This window comes from Cervus canadensis, chromosome 8 (genome assembly GCF_019320065.1).
Source record: "Cervus canadensis isolate Bull #8, Minnesota chromosome 8, ASM1932006v1, whole genome shotgun sequence".
Lineage (NCBI taxonomy): Eukaryota > Metazoa > Chordata > Mammalia > Artiodactyla > Cervidae > Cervus > Cervus canadensis.
This window is the reverse complement of record NC_057393.1, coordinates 30,131,915-30,148,642: the sequence shown is the minus strand read 5'-3', so window position 1 is coordinate 30,148,642 and position 16,728 is coordinate 30,131,915. Positions and strand designations below refer to the sequence as shown.

Below are 16,728 nucleotides of genomic sequence, written 5' to 3'. Positions count from 1 at the left end.
CCCAACTGTGAGGTGGTCTTCATGAACTCCTCTTTATGAAAAAGAAAATAAGTTCAGAGAAGGTAACACAGCAGATCTGGTCCACACACCGAGATTAGAAACCATGTGAATTTGAAAGCCAGACTTTCTTGTCCACACCAGAAGGAAAAGGAGAGAAAAAGTGCTGGTATTGCTTGGTTGAGGAGGACGCCCACCACCGGGGTAGGTCTGGGGCAGCAGATTTATTTACATTCCAGCAAGGACACTAATTGGCCAGATCTTTATCTAAACATGATAACAATGACATGAGACTTTGGGGATTTGTTTACTGCAGCTAAAAAATGATGCATTTGTGGAAAAGGGAAGCTTGGCCTGGGTGTGGGATTTTGTTTGCTGTGGCTCAAGAGAGTGGGAGAGGGGGAGGCTGTTGGTGGTTCTGAAGGTATATCCTAAAACTTAAATGATTAAGAGAACTAGTATCCTTTTTTTGGGGACCAAAAAAAAAAAAAAACCCAACAAAAACCCCTGTAAAATTTGATTGATAATTAATGCTTTTTTTTCCCCAAGTGAAAGAAGGGATACCCAAGAATACTGCTGTCTGATCTCAACTCAGTGGAGGAAAGATTCACAGCCTCCTTCCTTGGGTTTGGCAATCACCCCTCACACCCACCCTCAGCCACCAGCACAGGAACATTTACTACACAAGAGGGCTCTGTAAGTGCTTCCCTTCCATCGTTTCTTTAATCCTGACTGCAGGCCTGTAAAGTCCACACCATTATTATCTCCTTTTATAGGTGAGAAAACTGCTGCTTAGCAAGGCTGAAGGACTGCCCGAGGTCACAAGACTACAGAAGAGGTAGAACGTGGCTCCAAGCCCCTCTGGTGGACTCCAGGGTCAATGCTTTGGCCCAAGATAGGTGTGATTATAATTTAAAGAAAGCCCTGTCTTCCTCAGATCCAACCCCAAAGGCAGTCTCACTGCCTCTGTGGGCTCTCTCCTGCGGAGAAGAGTTTCATTGGTGCCAACTCTCACACAAGTATGCTTCTGTGGTTTGAATACCTACAAGCTTACTAGCTGTGGGAGGTGTAAAATGTTCATATGTGCCCGCATCCATGCTCACTTGCTTTGTGTATGGGCACAATTACATACACACACAAACACAGGCCACCCTCTCTATTATACTAATGGGTAAATGGGTGTGTATTTTTTTAAGTATAAATTGCAGTATAATTTCAATGTGGTTTTTATTACTTTCAAGAACACACACAGTCATTACAACTCTGGTAATAAAATCTATCCCCTCTTCTCTGACTGCAAATTAGACAGGTCCTTATGGGACCACTTTGTACAAGACTAATTGTAATGATACCATAAATTGCCTGTATGGAAATAGTGCATCTGATTGTCATGGAAGCTAGTTCTCATCTTGGATCATATAAACATTTCTCTCCAAATCTCATGTCACTACAAGTAATTCACATTGTGAGGGGAAAAGGAGGGAGGGGAATTCAGAATGAGTGTTAGCCCAGTCCTCCTGTTTTGACCACACTCAGAAAGGGCAGAGCTCTACTGTGGAAGCTACATTTATGGGGAGTCCTGCATGCTTTCTTCCCCCTGCCTATCCACCTGTGCACATACTGTTGTCTTCACACAGGAAGTCACCTTCCTTTTCACTTAAGGAGAAAGATATATCCATAGAAACATATATGTGAGGGAGGTCTGCATCTATCTGTTGGAAATCCATATTTATTAGAGTAATGCACCCTCAGAAATGTAGTTGCAGATGGGAGGTAAAAGGGTAGAAGTTGGCCGGCTGCCTACCTTGCAGCTGGGGACCCTTTCTCTTCTCCAAAAGGCAGTGTCTCAGTTGTCCCACTGGCCCCAAAGCAGCGAGGTAGGCCAGGAGTGCTCAGTCCTTGCCCCTGCTGGCTAGTGTGAGAGCCAAGGCCCCTCTGTCCTCTCCCAGATTTAGCCCCCTGTGTTTTAAGGCAGTCCCTGAAACACTTCCCAACTGAGGTGATCTCAAGGCTAACTGCCCCCTTAATCTAGTGGGATTGGCAGGAAAAAAAGGGGGAGAGAAGGTCAGTCTAGCCTGCTCTAGCCTGTGTGGAGTGGGGGAGGGGGTCAGCCCTGGTCTGGGAGCCCCCATCTGTGCTCTCAAGGGATGCTTGGGGCCCAGGCCTTATGGCCACCTTCAACTCTGCTGTGATCCTCTCCAGGCTGCCACAATAGAAGGAAACGGAGGCTGTGCAGGATCTGCCTACAGTGGGAATTTCCACGGGGAGGGTGGCCAAGCTCGCCACCTGGAGCCCCACCGGCTCATCAGGGCCCATGGCTGAGGCTACTGGGGGAGGCTGCTGGGGGCTGGGGGCTGGGAGGTGGGAAAAGTCCCACAGGCTCCAAGGGTAGAGAGGAGCGTTCCTATCACACACCCAAGGGTGCCTGGGCAGTTTTACCCGCAGCTCCTGAGACAGAGTGGACTTTCCACAGGGGTGGAAAGGGGGACGGGGCCTGGGGCTCAGGAGTGGGGACCCCTGGTGCAAGGGTGTGTGAGTCCCTCCATACCAAACACCTGCAGGGTCCAGGGAAAAAAGCAAGAAAATAATGGAGTTGAAAAGGGGGAAAGGGAATGAAATAAGATGGGGGAAGGGACGAAGGCGTGAGGGAATAAGGGAGAGTGAAACAGGTGGGGGAGAAGGAGGAGGCCTGGGAGAGGAGAAGGTGAAGGAGAAAGGAGGTGGGGGAAGGGTGGTCAGGAAAAGCTGTGGAGTGAGGAAGGAAAGGAGCGGAGTGGGGGAGTAAGAGACGGGCCCAAAGAAAGAGAAAGGGGTGGAAAGGGGAAAAGAGACTGGCTGTGAGAGGGAGGAGGATGACCACTGAAGTTCTGGGGTCCCGGCCTGCGCATCTCTCCTAGGCCCCTGGATGCCGCAAGCCGCAAGAGGTAAGGAGGTCCTTCTCTCGGGTTGGCGGGAGTGAGGAAAGATCCAGCGGGATCCGAGAACCTACTGTTCAAGGACAGAGGTCCAGCCGGCGTCTCCCCGGGGCTCCTCGCTAGGGCCCCGGGCTCTTGGCCAGCAGCCGCAAAGAGACGCGCGGAGAAGCCCGGGAATCCAGGTCCCAACCAGGGCGGCCGAAGTGCTCGGACTTCAGAGAGACGCGGCACCCTTGGCTGCAGGGCTGAGCGAGGCCTGGCAACCTGACAGACACCCCAGCCTCGAGGTTGCCGAACTCTTGACCTCCGACCCGACTCACCTGCGTCTCTGCAGGGCGAGGCCGCCAAGTTCCGAGACCTGGAGTTGAGGGAGCGGACCTGGCTCCCCCGCGCGTCACGCTTTCTGTCCCTGTGGCTCTGCGCTCTGGCGCGCCCCAGCCGCCTGGGGCCTCGGTCCTTTCCAGGTCGGGTCCCCGGCCATTCGGAGCAAAGTCAGTAGTCCACGCTCTTCCACCCCCAGTTCTCCGCAGGGTCAAGCAAGATGGGACTATCCCAGGGCAGTGGTAATTGTTGGGTGCCCCCAGAGCTTCAGGGAATCAAGGGCAAGTGCGCCCCTAGGCCCGCAGATACGGTCGCCCAGTAACGAAGCGAAGGTCCCGGAGCACCTTCGGAATCGCTCTCCCGGTGCCGACCAGAGACCGGGAACTCCAGGCTGGACACAGTGAGGGCGGGATAAGGCGTTACTTAAAACGACAAGGCTTCAGCAAAAGTTTCTTTCCAAGTGAGAAAGGTTTTGTTGTTGTTCCTCTTCTTCTCAAACGTTTTGAAGTTATTCGCTCCAACTTGACCCCCAGGGAGATAGGGGAGAAGAGTTCTGCGTCCGAGGAGGCCGAGGTTCCTAGGTTTGCGGTCGAGAGTAAATAAAATCGCGCTAGGAAGAGTCACGAAAAAAAAAATCTCTCGTTCTTGCACATGATAACTACATCCCTCCCCGAAACCTTTAGTGCTCCGAGCAGGGAGTTTCTCGGGTTTAAGTGAATTAATTCTCTAAAGACTGCAGCCGCCCTTCTGAAGTCAGTCTGTATTTTAAAAGGTCTAAAGACACCGAAATTTCTCTACAGGAAGTTAAACACACTTAAAAAAAAAAGTTAAGGAATGCATCCAGAATTCCAATTTAATCCTCAAGTTAAAACTGCTCACTGCACTCCCAAATAACACACGCAAATAGTACAAATAAATGTCTGTGTATAGGCATCTTTTATTTACGTTTTTTTGTTTGAACAAATATCAACTTTCACTCGACAAAGTTAGCTTTTCTGATTTCTGTGTTTTATTAGCAAAACAACTTTTTTGATAACAAAAGCTTTATTTATATTGTTAACTTAAAATTTTTTGGAGTGAAGCAGATACACATAGATAGATATGAAAGCTCTTCTCCCTGAGAAATCGAAACTTGCTTCATTGGCAAGGGCCTGTAATTAACAAAGAACTACAGGGATTACTGAACTTGGACCAATTTTCTCCCAGAGAAGGGAAGTGGTGGGTTATTTAGAAAATTCAATTCCATACACAATCTAGGGAAATCTGGCATTTACACAAACACATGGAAAACAAGCTAAAATTCTCAAAATGCCATTTTAAAATCTCTCTTACCAAATTGCTGAAATTTGGGGGGGAAGTTCTTCTTGAGGAATTAGATCAGCTTAATACTTTATGGGACTTATGTACCTAGTTGACATTTCTTTCAAAGGAGACAATGTATTCCCCTTCTCACAAAACACTAGCCTCTAGAATGCTCACAAATCTGGATATGTTCTAACATCTCTCAACTAAAAACCAAATCAAAATACATACACACATATGCACCACCAGCAGCAACTACAACAAAATAACAAAAACCTACTTAATGCTCCTGCAAAAGAGGAATTTTTTTACTTTTTTTGTCTCTTCCCCCCCTCCCCGCAAAGATGTCATTGAAAATGAAGTTTCTGGGAGAACAGTAAAAAAAAGAAAGAAAGAAAGAAAAGAAAGAAAGGAAGAAGGAAATTTTTCAATGGAAAAAAATTGCCTAAAATGTTATCACATAGTTTTAGCTAGCAGAGTTCACCCCATGGTGGTTTCTCATGCCTTGAAAGAAAATTACTCCTGACTATAGTATACATTTAGATTAGAAAGCCACTAAAACCTTCAATTTTTTTTGTAGCCATGGCTACATAAATAAATGGCTATTTAAACAAGTGAAGGATAACAGAATAAGCTGTAGCATATATAACTAAAGTGATCAATTTTCTGCCTATATTTATATGTATATTAATTAAGCAGTTTTTGTGTATACAATAATACTTAATGGGAACACTTTACAGCTTTCAAAGCACCATCACATTTTTCTTTGATAAAGTTTGCTGTAATGATTAGCATGTGGTTTTTCTCCACAAAAGGTATAATTTTATTTATCACCTTTTTATGCATCTATTATAACACTTTCCCTCAGAGAATATGCTATCATTTTACTATGCCCTGTAATCACATATGGGAGGAGAAAGACTTGTATAAATGTATAATGTGACAAAACGGAAGATAGGCAGATACACTCGATTAAAATAAAATCAAACGCTGCCATGGATGCAACGATATTTACTTTATCTGACAGTAATTAGCTAATCTATCTGGAACAAAAACCTATTATTAGTCGTGCACAGCTCCAGGATTTCAGAGATCCTCTTTTCCGACAAAAGAATGCAAATGTCCTATGAGATTGTAACTGGATAGGCGCTGGAACCAGATTCCACATTCTGATAAGTGACTCTGGAGAACCGACCACCGCTGCAGTGTAACACCACTCTGGCGTTTTCATTCCGGACAGCCACGCGCAGTTGGCTGCGCGCAAGCTTGTTGTCGGGGTGCGGGTGCAGGCCAGGCAGGCTCCCTAGATGTGATTGGCCTGGCGTGTATCCCTGCAGGGAAGCTCCGCCGCTGGGGAACCAAATAGACCAAAGGGAACCTCAACAATCAGATGATCCCAGCCCCTGCTCAGAACTTAAGGCCGAGATCTAAGTCTCCCACCCGCTAGACAAGCCCCGCGCAGAGCTACGGTTGGGGAGAGAAATGGACACGGCGTACAACCCCCTTGCTAGGTCCCTTCGCCTGTGCTCTCCACGCTCCGGCTCCTCAAAGGTCTCCAGTCCCTCAGGGCGTCCTGCGAGGCGCAATTTGATCAAGTACCTCAGCAGAGAATTCTTCAGACCTGGGCCAAGGATATCTGGCGGGGTAGCAGTGGTAGTGGGTCTGGAGGAGATCGAACCGCGTGGGCCTGCAGGTGGGAAGGAGGCAGCCTTCCGCGTGCTAAGGGAGAAGGCGACTCGGTGGACTCGGCGTCAGCAGCGGCTGTGTGGGCGTGTCTCGGTGTTCCCGGCACCCCGGGCCATGAGTTCTAAGATACGGATTTGGGGGATGAGTTTAGGATAGGCCTAGGAGCGAAGCGCCGTGGAGAAGCAAGAGAAGGTAGCAAGGAGAAATGAAGGTTTCGGTTGGACACTGGGGACAGATATTTTCTGTAGCATTTGTCTTTTTTCTGAATCTTGATATCACTTTAAAAAAACCGCTTAAAGAAGCAAAAAAAAAAAAAATTTTTTTTTTTTTAAAAACTAGGAGACCAGCGGGCAGTAGGAATATTCCCAACGACAGTCTAGCCCTCGGGATGGGGGTGGAGGAGTGGGACTGGAGGCAGTTTCCTTCTTATATGCTCGCCTGCTACCGCGACGCACGTACTCAAAGACTGCCACTCGGCAGGGCCGCGCACTCACCCTCGTCTCTCTGGATCTTTGCGCCCAACAACTCGCGATCCGCAGCAAAAGCAGGCGCATTCTTCTCTCCGCAGCTCCGTGGCCTGGTCTGGAAACCCCAGCTCTGCCCAAGGCCTCAATAATCTTAGAATTCAGAGCAGAAAGGCATCGGGCGCCCTTGCGGCTGAAGGATGGTCATCCCGGCGCAAAGCCCAGCTCACATAAAGTCTCCCGCACAGCCTGCGGTCCGCCACCAGCTAAGTACTCCCGGGCGCACGTGGCCGGCGCTGAATCCCAGTTCCCCAGGCGGCCCCAGGGGCTGACTCCCCGCACCATTTCCGCTCCCTCCTGAACAGCCCCGCCTCTCTCCCCTCCCGACTGGCTGTTCATTCTCTCCTCGGCTTTGGGCACCCACTGCTCCCGCTGTTGCTGTCGCGGGGAGTCCTCCCATGACAGCTCTCCGCTCCCGTTCTCACTCCCAGTCCGCTGCGGCCCGGGAGGTGTTGTCCACTGTCCCTGCACCTCCCACCTGTCCCTTCTAGCTGAAGCCAGTGCTCCCTCCGCTCTACCATCTTGGCGCCAAAAAATGCTTGGAGCGGCTAGGGCCAAATGAGGGGTGCCATGGTTGGGCCAAATCGGTCCCTATTTTTTCAAGGCCAGCACTGAGGACAGGTTTTTCTGTAGGTCTCACAGCAGCTCCTGCTGCTGCTCACTGGGCTAGAGGTGGTGGTGACCAAATGCCTATTGTGCAGGAAGATGATCTCTATCTGTGCAGAGTTTCCAGAATCACAGGGGACACCACAGATTTGCCCACAAAACAACCAGGGCCCTAGAAGGACGCCTGAAGAAGTGTGGGTTGGAGAAATTAGAAAGATGCCTGAGGAGGTCAAGGCCTAGACCCAGGCGTCTGATTTCAATAGACGGAAAAGACAGCCTCCATGGCTGGGTCACCTCCCTTGTGAAGACAGATCCTGCTCTCAAGACCGTATGAAATTACCAAGTGTGTGAAGCCCTTCAGCCCCGAACGTCATCACCAATGCAGTCAACAAACACTGCTTGACTTCTGATGCAGAACAGTAATCAGTGACATGTATTGAGCACTAACATGAGCAGACCCTGCACTAAAATCTTGGCGTGTTTTGCCTCATTTATCACTGGCAACAACCCTGATGAAGGTATTACTGTCTTTTTGTAAGCAAAGAAACTGAGGCTTAGAAACACCCAGGCCATACACTGAGTAGGCCAGGATTCAAACCAAGAGCTGTCAGACTACAAAGTTCAGTATTTACTCCGTCGTCCTGTCTCTCACATACCTGCTTAGTGAGGCCGCTGGAAAAGCTATAGAAGCAAATGCAACTGGGGCTCTGCCCTCCGGGGGCTCATGGTTTACTCGGGGAGACCAGGCAGGCAATATAGCTATAGTACTAGGCAGGAAGTGATAAGTGACACGAATGTCCTTTACTAACACGCGCTGCAAGTTCAGATGCGAGAGAGATGACTTCCGGCTAGACGATGAGGGAGCGCTTCCTTGGAGGAGGTGGCATTTGAGCAGAGCTTCAGAGAACAGGCTTGTCATGGAGACAAAGGTGGAGAAGGCTTTCCGAGTGGAGGGAACAGCTTGAGCAAAGTCAACAAGGCGAGAACGCACACGTCGCCCGTCCATAGATATATAAAACATTCCGTCTCCTTGGGGATCCAGTGCCGGGTATTTACAAGCCAGGAAGTTTTCCTGCCTCCGCAGCATCTGGAAAAACCACGTTCCTGGGCTATCCTTCCTGGCAGTTGGTTCTCAGGATGCCTCCCAGTACTGGCTTTACTTGGGAAGATGCGGCCAGTCGGGATGGGAATCGGTCGTTCGCGTACCCCAGGCAGTGCAGCCTCTCCCGCAGCCACTACGACTTCGAGACTCTATGCTAGTCCTTGTCTATTTCTGGTAGCTCCGCAGCACCCCCACTCAGTGGACGCGGAGGGGTGTGGTCCACAGGAGCTGGAACCAATGGGGAGGGAGGTCGGGGCGAGAGCCCCGCCCCCGGCGTGACGCACGACCCCCGGACTCCTGCTTCTCAGCCCCGGCCCCAGTCCCTGCAGTGGCTGTAACAAAACCCAGACCCCCACGTCCGGGCCAATGGAGGCGATTTAGACTGGAGTGGGACCGCGTCTGTCAAAAGCCCGACTCGGCAGCAGCGGCGGAGTCCAGAAGGAGAGCTGGAGCCGCCGCGCTGCCTCCCCGCCCCCGCCGGGATTTATTGAGTATTTGGACTGGACAATTAAGTGGCCCTGATGATGTTACCAAGCCCGGTCACCTCCACCCCTTTCTCAGTCAAAGACATTCTGAATCTGGAGCAGCAGCAACAGCACTTCCACGGCGCGCACCTGCAGGCGGACTTGGAGCACCATTTCCACTCGGCGCCCTGCATGCTGGCCGCCGCTGAGGGGACGCAGTTTTCGGACGGAGGGGAGGAGGACGAGGAAGAAGAGGGCGAGAAACTGTCCTATTTAAACTCACTAGCTACAGCTGATGGCCACGGGGATTCGGGGCTCTGTCCCCAGAGCTTTGTCCACACGGTCCTGCGAGACTCGTGCAGCGGGCCTAAGGAACATGAAGAGGAGCCCGAGGTCGTGAGGGACCGGAGCCAAAGTGAGTAGAGGGGAAAGGAAACGCGCATCTTGAGCAATGGCGGGATTCCCGCAAACAGCCCACCAACCTTGCCGGCACAGCTGCCCGCCCCTTTAGCTCCTGGCTGGTGTCATGCCAGTTCCTGGTCAGCGACATCTCCGCAAAACTCAGATGCTGCAAGGGAGCCGGGGCGGAGGGAGAAGGCCAAGGTGACTCCGCCAACTACTCCCCCCAGAGGGAGGAGGCGATGCAGCCCCGGAGGTTATTGCTGCCCTGATGCAGATAAGCAACGTGGGCTAAGCTGCCGGGTGCTGACAACTCTAGCTCTTTCCAAGAGCTAGAGGGGCATGAGCCTCAACTTTTCCCACTTTCCCCTTAGCGTGAGATGCGTTTTTTTGACTCCAGGACAGCCGTTCCCTCTTCTCGGAAAAGGTAGTCCAAGCAGGTTATGTGTTGTGCCTGCTGTCCGCAGGGCGCAGGAACTTAGGTAGAACTTCAGTGGGGGTGCTTTCCTCACTTCTCCGCCGGCAACTCTGCGTCCTTGCACCCGTGGCACCCGGGAGAGAGCGAGGGGATGGTGGGAGAGCGCATGGGAACACAGTTCATTCCTCACTCGCACTCCTGAGGCAAACCAGCCTTTTTGAAAATCTGTAACGTTTTGCTTTGTGTCCCAGATTGTGCGGCTTCGGGATGAGTGAAAAACGCGCCGAATTTAGATCCTGTCTGCTCAAGTAGGACGGGAGGTGAATTGGGTAGGGCAACAGAATAACTGAATAAAGCCTCCAAGGAAGTGTTTGTGAGGAGACAGAGCCAAAAGAATCTCCTTCCCCAAGAGAAGGTTTGTTGTGGCGGAAGCCAAGGCCTGTGCTCTGACAACTCCCCTGGGCCTAAAATCGACATGAAACTGCCTAAGTCAGTCAGTCAATCACATTTCTTTTTCTTTCTAAGGTAAGGGCTGTCGTTACTCAGACACTCAGTTGTGGGTAGGTAGGCATTTAAAAGTTAAAAAAAAAAAAAAAAAAACAGTTCCTGGGCAATAGCAGTACACTCAGACATTTCTAAGCAGGAAGATTTTTGCAAATCGCACGCATTTCGGCCGCCAAAAACCAACATGCCTCTCACACCTTCAGCTATTTATGACGGAAAAGAAGGCAAACGAATTTGCAAATATTGGAGTTATGTAGTTACAAGCTTTCATCCTGAAAATAATCATTAGCAAGCCGAGCTGCACATTTAATATAGGGTAATCTCTCGCAGATGCTGAAGTTCTAAATAAACGCGCGCTAACTACCCCTCCCCACACTACGTGCCTCCACCCGTCAAGGACGTGGTGAGGGGCCTTGGGCGATCGAAGGGTCCCACGGCGCCAGAAGTCACAAACCTTCCCCAAAACCCAGGCAGTTATTACTGCACGCTCCGCGTTGCCACCAAAAAGGGTCACAGCGCTCCTGGACCGGAGCCGCAGAGAGGCCGGGAACAACTAAGAGACGCTGTTGTTTTGCTTCTTCCGCAGAAAGCTGCCAACTGAAGAAACCTCTGGAGGCGGCCGGAGACTGTAAGGCGGTAGAGGAGAGCGAAAGGCCGAAGCCACGCAGCCGCCGGAAGCCCCGGGTCCTCTTCTCGCAAGCCCAAGTCTTCGAGCTGGAACGCAGGTTCAAGCAGCAGCGGTACCTGTCGGCGCCCGAGCGCGAGCACCTCGCCAGCAGCTTAAAGCTCACGTCCACCCAGGTGAAGATCTGGTTCCAGAATCGCAGGTACAAGTGCAAGAGACAGCGGCAGGACAAGTCTCTGGAGCTGGGCGGGCACGCGCCCCCGCCGCCGCCGCGCCGAGTGGCGGTGCCGGTGCTGGTGCGGGACGGCAAGCCGTGCGTCACTCCTGGCGCGCCAGCCTACGGCGCGCCCTACAGCGTGGGCGCGGGCGCCTACTCCTACAACAGCTTCCCCGCCTACGGCTATGGGAACTCGGCAGCCGCCGCCGCAGCCGCCGCCGCCGCAGCCGCCGCCGCCGCGGCCTACAGCGGCAGCTACGGCTGTGCGTACCCGGCAAGCGGTGGCAGTGGCGGCGGCGGCGGCGGGGCCTCCTCGGCGGCCTCGGCCATGCAGCCCGCCTGCAGTGCGTCTGGAGGCGGCCCCTTCGTGAACGTGAGCAACCTGGCCGGCTTTGGGGGCGGCGGCGGCGCGCAGCCGTTGCACCAGGGTGCGACGGCGGGGGCCGCGTGCGCTCAGGGTACCTTGCAGGGCATCCGGGCCTGGTAGGGACCGGGCGGGTAACGCGGCAGGCGACCCCACCGCAGCCTGGCGCCGCGGGACTGAAGAGCGAGAAAGGCTGGCTCCAAGGAAGGACCAGGTCCCCTCGTTAAATATATATATACATACACGTCTCGCTCCCCAGGGCCCCGGAGCGCAGCTTACGGGAAGTCCGGGGAAGGGGCATCTGGGGCGAAGAGGATGCGCATGAGCCTTCACTGAGACCATCTCTGAGGCAGAAACGCTGACTGGGTGCCGGGAGGACGATGGCCTCAATCTCGGCCCCAAAGGGAGTGCGAAAGGCTGGAACTCAGGCTGCCAGTCGTCTCTCCCAGAGCAAGAAGGGCTTCTCTTTCTCAGCCTTCTTGCGGCCTCAGCAGAGCGCTGGTGGAGAATTCAAGGACAGAGAACAGCATGAAGGAGAGAAAAATGGGCGTCGTGGCTTGAGAAATTCCCAGGCCCTACCCACCCTCTGCTCACTTTGCGGGGCTGGAGTGCCACACTACAGTCCATTTTCCTTTTCCCACCCGCCTGCCCTCCGCAACAGATACCTCGGCCTGGATCTCCAGATTGTCAGGAGGCGTAGAACTCTGCAAGAAAAATCAGCGGAGCGAGATCAAAAGTTGGGGGTTTGAACAAAACCGGGACCTAGGGGCCCACCGGAGGTGTTACCGGCTTTCCTTCTCTTTCCTATTCTGTATTCAGCACATATAATATATATATATATAACTAAATATATCCACACGCCATGTACACACCCGCTGCCATACACTACAGGAGTCAATAAACAAGGTGCAATATTTTCAAACGGTTGGCCGGCTACAGACTTTGTTTAGCCCACAAAAGTAGGGAGGGAATCCTTCAAAAGGGCTTCGGGGAAGGAAAAGATGCTCTGGGAAAGCAGTTCTGCCCTGGGCGATCGTAGGCCTGGTCTCCCCTGCCTCAGCCCCTAGGCTGCAAGTCCGGTCTCCAAGGCTTTGTTCATTAATTTCTCTTTACTGTCGTAGAGAGGACAGGTCGGAGACTCAGGGCCTTTTGAGGTAGGGCTTTGAAATCCCCCCAAGTTTCACCCAGAGGCTTGGGCTAGTATCTGGGCCTGCGTTAGATCAAGGCTTAGACTCTGCCCACCTCGAATGCCTCCAGAGTAAAGGAAACCTCGCCCTTAGGCCTAGCTGTAGGCGGCGCGAAGGCAGCTCCATCTTCGGCCGCCCCCCGGCCTTCCAGCGCGCCCGGGGGCGCTGCGCCCCGCCGCGGCCGAGTTCTCCCCCTCGGTTGCCCTCCCTTCTCCCCCGGCGGCCGAGGCTTTATGCGGCTCCTTGTCACTTGCGGAGAATGCCTGTGCGAGGCCTGTGCTGCCACACGGCCGATTGTGAGCGTGCCAAGGCGGGTGAATGGGGAGGCCTCAGCGCGCCGCGCCATTGTGGGGCCGGGCCTCGCTGAAAGGCGGCTGCGGGCCGGGAAGGTGCGGAAAGAATGGCTTTTTATTGGAGTCCCGAACAAAAGGTGTGGTAGGAAGGCGAAGTCCCCTGCGCGAACAAAAACCTCAGCGCGTCGGGATTGACGTCCCCCCCGAGCTCCCCATTGCTTCTCAGAGCGGGGGCTTTGTGCAGCGGTCTGCTCAACAGAGGGACGGAGAAATGCGCGGGGGTTTTGTTCCCCACTTTTTGTGCGCTGGGGGAGGGGGCGGCCAGGGGGAACGGGGGCTGGGCGGGCAGCAGGGAGGGGCGCGCTGATTAGCCTGGGCCGGCCCGGGCGCCGAGACGTTCAGCGGGAGTCGGCTGCCTGAAAGCAGGGTCATTATTGCTACAAGTTTAGCAATTTCGCCCTTAGAGGAGGGGGCGGGGGCTGCTAGGTTGTTGCGGGGCCGCCGGGCTGGGGAGCTGCAGAGTCCCGGAGGAGAGGGAAGAAAAAAAGGGGAGGGGAGAGAGGGAGACAGCCCGGCAAGGCAATCCACCAAACCCACTGACCGCCCAGGAAGAGGCTTGGACGCATCCAAAAGGGCCTAGCGGGAAGCAGGACAGGCGGCGCCTGGCGGGGGGCGAAGACCCGCCCTCCCCTTGCCTCCTTAGAAGCAGAAAGACCCCCGAGCCAGGCACACCAGGCTGCGGATCCCTCAGCTCCTCGCCGCCTGTTTCCTCCTCTCTCAAACCGCCCTGCAGTTGGGACACCGTCTCCCACCACCGCGATGTCTCACCAACCCCTTCCTAGCGAGCCTTCCTTCTGGAGCTATTATCTTTCCTTGAGTTTCTCAGGCTAAGGGCTTGGAGGGGATTCTTGCCTCCTAAGACGTTTCTCACTGCCTGCAGCCTCGGACTTCATCCATCCATCTAGTCACAAGTATTCACTGATACTGATAATACTAATACATGTTCACTTCACTGTTCTAGCCACTGCGGAACGGTGAAAAATAGAAGTGTCCGCAGGCTTAGGACGTTGATTTGAAGGAGTGTGTGTGCCGGGGAGATAGACAACTAACAAATAAATGTAAAAATAGTTGATTCTAAGAAAGAGAACCAAGTACTGGAGGGAGGATTCTTTTGAGTAGGTGATCAGAGAAAGCCACATTGAGGAGATCAGATTCAAGCTGAATGACAGAAAGGAAGCCAGTCCAAGCAGCGCTTTACTGTTGCCGCCTCCTTGTCTCTGCATATGTCCTCCCCTCCTTCTGGAATGCTCTAACACCCCCATCTTTCTGGTAAACTCTTGCTCCTCCTTCAAGGCCAAGCTTTTTTCCTGAACCACCCAAGTGGGGGTAATCACTCCTTAATAGTGCCACCAGAGTCTTAGGTACTTTCCAGCATCACCACATAGTGTCATGAAAAAATTTATTTGTCTCTCTCCCTGCCATGTGAGGGCCTAGTGAGGTCGTACGGGCCAGGCTGGCATCGTTTCCCCCTAGAACATATAACACAGAAGGAGACCATGGGGCCAGGCTGCTTCAGAGTGGCCATCCCCAATGCAGATGGCCCCAGTGCTGTGGAACTTCACACTGGGTGCTGGCTGCAAGGGAAGATGGGCAGAGCTAGACTCTTGGACCACCTGGGTGGAGCCAGAACACCAGAAATCGACCACAGAAGACCTGCAGCCTATCTCCATCCCAGAGGAATGTCTGGCCTTGGGCACCCCATGATGCTCCGGGGAGGGGGGTGGGTGGGATATGGCTTCCCCAAGGGATTGCTGCCCCTAGCCCTACAGCTTAAAACCTAGGGAAGAAGGTTGAGAACTTGGTGGTAACCTTGACAGGAGGACACCACGTTTAGGGTTAGGGAAGAAGACTCAAGGAGAGGGAAGGGTGGGGCGGGGGTGGAAATCTGGAATGTATGCAATTAATCCAGGACCTGCATCTGAGACCCAAATCAACTTTCCCTACATTCACTAGGTTAGAAATATGGTTAGTGATCAAGATGCTGCCCAGCACGGAGCACTTGCTTCTAAGCCTGGGTTTCAGCGCGTGCGCACTGGGAAACCCAAGGCTCTGGGAGCAGATTCCATACCTCCGCTGGGGGTTTCCTAAGTAAGCAACTCCTTTTTCTCCCTCCTGGCCTGTATCCTGCTGGACCGTGGCCTCTCAGTGCTCCCCAGCGCCGGATACCCACCTTCCTTGCTTGGCTTCCTCCTGGCCCACATTAGTCTTCCTTCACTCTGCATCCATCCCCTCCGCTTCTGGAAAAGGGGCGTGTGATTCTCATAGAGGAAACAGAGCTGGTTCTATGAATTGGCTCCTGCGCACTTTGCGTGTCTTGAGATACTTAAAGCCAGTCTGGACCAGCCCCTTCCCCAATCCCTATCCTTCCCCAGATCCTTCAATCTTTGGGTATAAATAGCTCACATCTCTTCACTGAAGGATTTCCGTACTGCTCAGTTGCTGAGGTTCCAGTGCCTTGGCCATCAGAGGGTGAAAACCCTTGACTAACAGCTATTTCTTTCTTGAGCTCCCTCTCTGGGGGAAAAGACACCCTCCCAGACCCAAACCACCGCCTAGTTACTGATTGTCCTGTGATCCAGGAGGAAATGTAAAATCCAGACAAGCCTTCTAACGACCCATGAGACTTTGCGTAGGTGAAGTAAACCGTCCCTCTGGGTTCTGAGCTCTAAAGCAGAGAAAAGCGATAATCCTTCCCCATCCAATGACTGGTGTCACATTGGGCTCAAGCAGTGGGTAGGCGCTACTCCTGGGGCTTGTGGAATAGGTTCTAGGACAGCACTTTTTCTTTCTTCTCATCTTGAGGGGTTAAGAGGATGAACTCTGGAGTCAGACTGCCTCTATTTCAATCTCAGGGCCACCATAAACAGCATTAGAGACCTTGAGTAAGAAACTCTCTGAACCTCAGTTGTCTCCTCTATAAAATGGGTATGCTTAATAGTGCCTTCTTTGTAAGTTTTCTTTTCTGACAGTAGAACACACACATATTAAGTATACAACTCAATGGATGTTTATATATGTAAATGTTCATGAGCCAATCACCTTGGCTTTGAAAATTAAAGGAGATGATCCATGTAAAAGCAGCTTAGTGCAGCAATGTCTTAACAAAAAAAAACAAACAAAAAAAAAACCCGCCTGCCAGTGCAGGAGTTCGGTTTCGATTCCTGGGTCGGGAAGAAGCCCGGGAGAAGGAAAGGGCAACCCACTCCAGCATTCTTGCCTGAGAAACCCCGAGGACGGAGGAGCCTGGCGGGTTACAGTCCATGGAGTCCCAGAGTCGGACAAAACTTAGCGACTAAACAACAAGCAGTGTCTGGTAGGCATCAGCCAGGCCGACGCTAGGCGCTGTGTATAACTCAGAAGCCCAGGACTGTTTTCTGCCCTTGGGTCACTCCTAGGTGCGCGGGGAGAGCGGGGCGGGCAGGAGCCATTGCTGATAAACCAGGGGCAGGGGCCACCTGGCGGGGCCGTCAAGGCTGGCAAACTTTTCAGAGGTTTGGACTTAAGGAATTCGACTGAAGAGGGAAGTGAAAGGAGGTTCCTGGGGGAGCCACGAGTCCCCCCTAACCCATGCTGCGGGAAGGAAGGAGTCAGGAGGGAAACCTAGCCACTCTGGGCAAGGCAATTCCAGGGCAAGGCCTGGGTGGGGCCGGGTGGGCGGGCGCTCGGCGGGAGAGCAGCGCGTGCAGGGGGCGGGCTGGTTCAAGGCCTCCAACACAGCCTCCTCCTCCTTCGCTTAATGGTTCG

At 52.9% G+C, this 16,728-nt stretch overlaps 1 protein-coding gene across 1 annotated transcript; it reads left to right on the top strand.

Annotated features, from left to right (window-relative positions):
• Window positions 1-2,863: 2,863 nt before the first annotated feature.
• NKX2-3 (NK2 homeobox 3) lies at window positions 2,864-12,370 on the top strand. The gene is made up of 3 exons (XM_043477257.1): window positions 2,864-2,921; window positions 6,790-9,332; window positions 10,825-12,370. The coding sequence occupies exons 2-3, from the start codon at window positions 8,975-8,977 to the stop codon at window positions 11,565-11,567; spliced, it is 1,101 nt and encodes a 366-aa protein (XP_043333192.1). The 5' UTR covers window positions 2,864-2,921; window positions 6,790-8,974; the 3' UTR covers window positions 11,568-12,370.
• Window positions 12,371-16,728: the final 4,358 nt, after the last annotated feature.

Bases quoted from the DNA above. Each gene is read 5' to 3' on its own strand.
- NKX2-3 (XM_043477257.1), top strand. From the start codon at position 8,975: ATGATGTTACCAAGCCCGGTCACCTCCACCCCTTTCTCAGTCAAAGAC. The intron at 9,333-10,824 runs GTGAGTAGAGGG...CTTCTTCCGCAG, and splicing joins CGTGAGGGACCGGAGCCAAA to AAAGCTGCCAACTGAAGAAA.